Raw genomic sequence first — 6,641 nt, 5'->3', positions numbered from 1 at the left:
AAAGTTTTTTTTTTTTTTTTTTTTGCAAAATTCGTTGTAAACGGAGCTTGTGAATTTCAGATGAACCAGGGATTCTGTTATTGTGAATCGTGAAGGGCGAACCTAAGAAAGTTTTTTTTTCTTCATAAAAGTCGACCTACATTTTCATTTATTTAGAAAGATCATTCTAGGTACTTACCTATGTACCTACTGCTGAAATTGAAACTCTGGTTAAAAGGTTGGTTACATTGGTTGCAGGAATGACAAAGTTTAACTTTGGCAAATATGTCGCTCTTTGATTGCAATCATTGTATTTTCCTACATGATTATAATCATTAAAGAGTGTCATCAGTTGTATTTAATTGCCATCATGGAATGCCTGGACTATGAATACCTCTCGGTACACCTAAGGCTTCTAAAAGTGAATCAAAATAATTAAACCATTATGAAACAATCAGGACATAAACAAATCGACAACGCACATAGATAACTGTCAGAGACAAATTTGAATGAAAACGTTTTGTGATTGTTAATTCTATAATTAAATTCACACTTGAAATTTTTCAAATCACGACATTCAAAAATTTGTCGCTCGGTCGCAAGTTTTCTGGCGCGGCGCCCAAACGTTATTTTCTCGTTTCCTGGGGCGGGGGCAAGTCGAATCTGAAGTACTTTGAGTTGGAGTTCGCAAGTTTTCTGGCGCGGCGCCCAAACGATATTTTCTCGTTTTCTGGGGCGGGGGCAAGTCGAATCTGAAGTACTTTGAGTTGGAGCATTATTGACAGGTGAAAAACTTTTCATTGTAATAATTATAGGTAGGAAGCTGTACCTATAGAGAATAAATTGTCAAAGTATGATGCAATGATTTTGGTAGGTAGGATGATTGCATTGGTGCCTAAGCATTTACATAATTATATTATTATAGAAATTGTTCGTGCTTTAAATAGAAGAAAAATCGAACTCTTCCCAACCACATGTGGTTAATAAAATTCTTTACTTAGGTAGGTGTGTAGGTGCTTATTTTCCTGTGATTATCAAAATAAAATTTCTTCTCTGTTATCACTTCAAGGCAAGGTGGGGACGTGCCCGGAAAAGGAATAGGGAGGGAGGAGCTCTCTCTAATGACCTCTAAATAACTCCTAATAATAATGTGTCCAAAGTCCATACGGTACCAACAGGGTGTCCCGGATAGCTGAGTACAGCTATGGGTGCTAAATGTGAAATATCAATAATAGACTCATAGAGTAGACCTTTTAGATCCTAAAACTGATTTTAATTCTATACTTCAATTCTGTAATTTATCCACACTCATGGAATTCACTTCAGCAGCTAATACAGGGAAGAAGGGAAGACAATTTTGAGGGCTAAATCTTCCTCTGAAAATATGAAAATTCCAACTCCCTTTCTTGACATTATCATGATTTAATTTAATAAACTAAATTAGGTGTAAAACATACAATCAAATGTCTTTTTTCTTTCTTCATTTCAAACATTTTTTAATTCAAGCTGACGTTTATTATGTTCAAGCTAGCATAATTTAAACTCCCACATTATAACTCATTCATTAGATAACTCATTAAAACAAAAGTAAAATAATACCTATCCACCTACTTACCTAGCGCTTTCTACCTTACTTTCTTGCCCTTGGAGGTTTATTGAAAATGAGAGGTAAGTTCATCTTTTTTCTATTTTTTCATTTTTTTTTTTTTAGGTTTTATTTAACGTGGCAGGATTCTCAGAAATGAGCTCTTCCACCCAACCTTTTTTTGAAGCAGTTTTAATATGTATTTTTTAATATTTTAATATTATGAAATGAATACCTGTTCCATTCATTTCTTTTCATTATATCCTAGATAACTCATTAAAACAAAAGTAAAATAATACCTATCCACCTACTTACCTAGCGCTTTCTACCTTACTTTCTTGCCCTTGGAGGTTCATTGAAAATGAGAGGTAAGTTCATTTTTTTTCTATTTTTTCATTCTTTTTTTTTTTTTAGGTTTTATTATTTAACGTGGCAGGATTCTCAGAAATGAGCTCTTCCACCCAACAATTTTTGAAGCAGTTTTAATATATGTATTTTTTAATATTTTAATATTATGAAATGAATACCTGTTCCATTCATTTCTTTTCATTATATCAATTTCAGTACTTTCAGTGAATTTTAAGGAATTAGGTAAAGTTCACTTTTCTGCGTTATTCCTAATTGTGGTGGCATGAACCTTGGACAAAAGCAACATGCAAAATGACGAAATTGACATTGAAAACATAAAAGTGTATCAAGAAAAACAAGAAATACCTACATGCGAATCATGAAATACCGTGTGAGACTTTGGAATGGATTTTAAATTGGGGACGAAAAGATAAATTTGCAACGTTTTTCATGTGAAAATATGTTGATACATTTATTCGAGACGAAATGTTTATAAAATATGAACCATTTGGCCACAATTTACAGGCTAATTTGTAATCCTATAAATAACTCGCACGGGGGTGTCACAATTTATCTTGTACAAGCATCGATATCTATCTTTATAATTATTTATATTTCGAGTTACTCCCTATATTATTAGTAGATATTATTACCAAAATATACCTATATAGACCAAGTGAAGAAAATAATGACATAGAGAAAGTAAAAACACAACTGCTTAAATGTTTTCCTAATCGTCCACATACAATACATTTCTAGACAAGAGGAGTCCCTAGTTTTGTAGGTAGTTTTTAAAATCAAAATGTGAAACTAAATTGAGAAGTACACAAGCATAATTGAGAAGTTGACAGGTACATTGTAAACTGCACCGAAATATGCAGTCTAAACTGCATCTTACCGTGTGTTATAGTTCTCATGTTATGCATCTGCTACTCAATCAACTATAACAACTGCTAATGTAGCACATGACAAGTTGGTGCCAAAATAATTGAACATCTCAACACAACTCATTTGATCGTTAGCACTTCGGACGACCTGTGTGATAAAATCGTTGTGCAATGTACATAGCACATCCACCAAAAATAGTGGAGATGCCAGACACTCCTGTTATTAGAAGATCGTGCAATGTAGCACATCCACCAAATAAATAGTGGAGATGCCAACTGCACTTTTTTACTGCATGAGGAGAATAATGTACCTATGTAATCTGATATTTAATTTATTACTATCTAGAATCTGGACAATAACATAAGTAGGTATACAAGATAATAAATACATTTAGAATCTCCCTAACAACCCCCGGGTCTACGATTTTACGTCAACTTTGTGTTGGTCAACTTTTGGATGATTTCAAGTGTTTTTCAAGTGACACAGAAGTCTGTCAACACCTTTTTTTTCAACACAGAATGCTAGATCCGAAGGTAAGTTACTAGTTTATCGTCTCAACGGCATTCCGCAGGTAACGTGTTAACATCCCGGAAGAGGTCGTAATTACCTTCGCTTTGAATTTAACACGGTGTGCGCGTTTTCTGATACTTTCTTTTCAATTGAGGCGACCGGCTAGTCTAGCACCCTGAGAGAATTTATTTTTATAACATGGGGCTCCGATGAGAAAAATCTGACTTGGATTTTCATACAGAATGTACCGAATTCCGGGACTCGAATTGATTTCTCTCTGATTCTACATAGGTACACGACTGTTCTTTCTCAGGTGGAAACTTAGCTCACAAATGTTGACTTCTAATGGTGACAATGGTATCCGTTCCTCTCCATCCCCAGCTGAAGATTTTGTGCGAAAACACTTTTAAATGGAAATAGAATAGAATATAAACTGTTATATACTTTATACTGCAAGAATGAGACTGAAAAGTCCCTTTACTCCCACAGTCTAAACAAGGTTTCAAGTAGGTAAGGTATGTATGTACCAAAATGGTTTATTCCTGATCACTTAAAAACCAAAATTCACATCATTTGAGGGACTTTAGTGTGCCTGTGTGATTATTAATCGATAATCATGGGTACAAAAATGTGATTGGATAAAAACGCAAGTGATTTTTCATTCAAGATTTAAACCCATCTACTATGTTTATCAGTGTTGATTTTATACATCTTGTCTTTTCGTGTGCCCTGTATTTTCACCCTCTAGTTTCTACCATAAGTCTAGCAGCCGGAATTTATTAATCTTTAGTGTGCCTGTGTGATTATTAATCGATAATCATGGGTACAAAAATGTGATTGGATAAAAACGCAAGTGATTTTTCATTCAAGATTCAACCCCATCTATGTACCCTGTATTTTCACCCTCTAGTTTCTATCATAAGTCTAGCAGCCGGAATTCATTAATCATATTAATAGGAGATGACCATGTGAATAATATTAAAATAATTATAAATATTATAATTATGTACCATACCTACCTGTATTCGTGTGACTTAAAACAAATCCACCTCAGTATGCACATACCTACTTCGGGAGATGGAATTTAGCCATCAGAAGTGACAGCAATAAATAAAATAGGTAATTAATTAACTTCAAAGGTGAAAGATAAGTACTTCCTAATTCGAATCACCTACTTAAGTACTTTCTAATTCTACTAATTGTAATCAAAATCACCTACCGAAGTAGGTATATTACAAATTTTTATTGAAACAATTACTCCTATTTAATATATAACCAGTAAGAACAACAGTCAGGTAGATAATTACCTCAGTAAAATGAAGGTAAGAAGTATCTATGTATATACCTACTTCGGGAGATGGAATTTAGCCATCAGAAGTGACAGCAATAAATAAAATAGGTAATTAATTAACTTCAAAGGTGAAAGATAAATACTTCCTAATTCGAATCACCTACTTAAGTACTTTCTAATTCTACTAATTGTAATCATAATCACCTACCGAAGTAGGTATATTACAAATTTTTATTGAAACAATTACTCCTATTTAATATATAACCAGTAAGAACAACAGTCAGGTAGATAATTACCTCAGTAAAATGAAGGTAAGAAGTATCTATTTATATAGGCCTCCGTGTAAGGAAAGTTCAGTTATGAAACCGGATTCCAACGGAATGAACTGAGTGTGATCTTGTAGCAGTGTTAGCACCTGGGGAAGCAGTTGAAATAGTATTGAAATTAGAACATGAGTAATAAGTATAGATAAAATCTATTTTAGGCCGCTTTTAATTCAGCCTTACCTAAATCTGGACTTCCAGTTTCAAGGATATGGACTTGGGAATCACCTATTTTTTTCTAGTAAACGTGTAGGTACATTTACTGTACATTTGGCGTACCTACCTACCTGCTTAGAAAACAAAAAGATGTAGGAAAAAATCATCTCTTTAATTTGGCAAATGGAAGTAGACAGAAAGATTTGCATGAAAAATAATTTACGATGAAAAAAAAAAAAGGAAGACGACTTTTGATTTTGCACAGTTTGCAAAATATCAACCCTCCACTCCCTCTTTCCACTATAATCTTTCGATCATGCGAACATATTTTGCCAAATAAAAGTATGTATTAGGTATGTATTTTGTCTTATTCAATTGGATTACTTGAATCCCATGACATACTACATAGAATAAAATCCATATTTCTGAAGTATCTGTTTACATCAGACCTGGGTGTACCTTCACCCTTCATTATAGGTCGGAATTTTTTATTATTATTAGCCGCTATTCTTTTTCCGTCACACTAAAAGAGATATTTTTTCTAATTTTTGGCAACTTTGACATGATAAAGCATCTCATTTACACTGTCGGCTATTACATAGAATAAAATCCATATTTCTGAAGTATCTGTTTACATCAGACCTGGGTGTACCTTCACCCTTCATTATAGGTCGGAATGGAGTTTAGTTTATTTTGGGAGACAAACGACTCTGACGCCGCTGCCAAAGACACAAACAGACACACGAACACCGAGTGGGGAGATGGGAAAAGCGCGGTGTAATGATAATGATGGAAAAGCGTGGTGCAGTGCTGAGGAGAGGGGTCTGTAGTGATGTATGAGATTGGAAACATTTTTAGTGGAGGCACGAGGTAGTGGAGAGGTGAGAGGAAGTGGGAGATGAATGTTGTTGTGTGAGAAACTGTTTCATCTGAGTGGCGGAGAGGCAGGGCCGTGGAATGGCGATTGTGGTCGTCAGGGAAAGACGGTTTGTGCCTATTTTTGGGGTAAAAACTGGTGAGAATTAATTTTCTCTACATAATGTACTCGTAGTTAACAAGTAATAAGGCGTAGGTACTCATAGATCACAAGACACTTATGAAAGAGACCAAGTGTCAAAGAAAATGGGTTGTGTGAGAAATTGTTTCATCTCAATGGCGTTCCTTCAGTATTCAGGAGATAAGTCCCTAGCCATTTCCCTTAGATATAGTGCCTGTTTGTTTCCCCCTGAAATCAGCAAACGGTCTTCGTAAGGTGAGAACTCCCCCCGACCCCTACAATCCCGAGGGTCTTTCGCCCTGAAATCGGGCCTGCCTGTCGATGATGCAAGAGAAAGAAATTTTATTATTGCCGTCCGTTTGTCGATCATTAATTCGTGTTTAACATTGGAACACCTAGAGATTCTCTCGTTACCTACACATTGGTGAGTGATACAACTACACTGACTCATTTTGTGGGTCAAAGAGTTAAGAGTTAAATTGTTTTTTTCCTCCAATTTTACTTTCTTTTCTTCTTACTACTTTGATGCTGTGTATTAAAATACAGAAACGGTACCTACCTATA

General features: G+C 34.8%; 1 protein-coding gene across 1 annotated transcript in view; it reads right to left on the bottom strand.

Moving 5' to 3' along the window:
- Positions 1–4,923: 4,923 nt before the first annotated feature.
- LOC103512597 (microsomal triglyceride transfer protein large subunit) overlaps positions 4,924–6,641 on the bottom strand; it is a 30,446-nt gene continuing 28,728 nt past the window's right edge. Inside the window, exon 14 of the mRNA XM_026825934.1 lies at positions 4,924–5,016. Coding sequence (XP_026681735.1) covers positions 4,924–5,016 — 93 coding nt within the window. The remainder of the gene's footprint in view (positions 5,017–6,641) is intronic.

Source organism: Diaphorina citri, unplaced genomic scaffold, assembly GCF_000475195.1.
Source record: "Diaphorina citri unplaced genomic scaffold, Diaci psyllid genome assembly version 1.1 scaffold37, whole genome shotgun sequence".
Classification (NCBI taxonomy): Eukaryota; Metazoa; Arthropoda; class Insecta; order Hemiptera; family Psyllidae; genus Diaphorina; species Diaphorina citri.
Note: the sequence above shows the minus strand (reverse complement) of the source record. Positions and strands in the feature narration are given on the sequence as shown.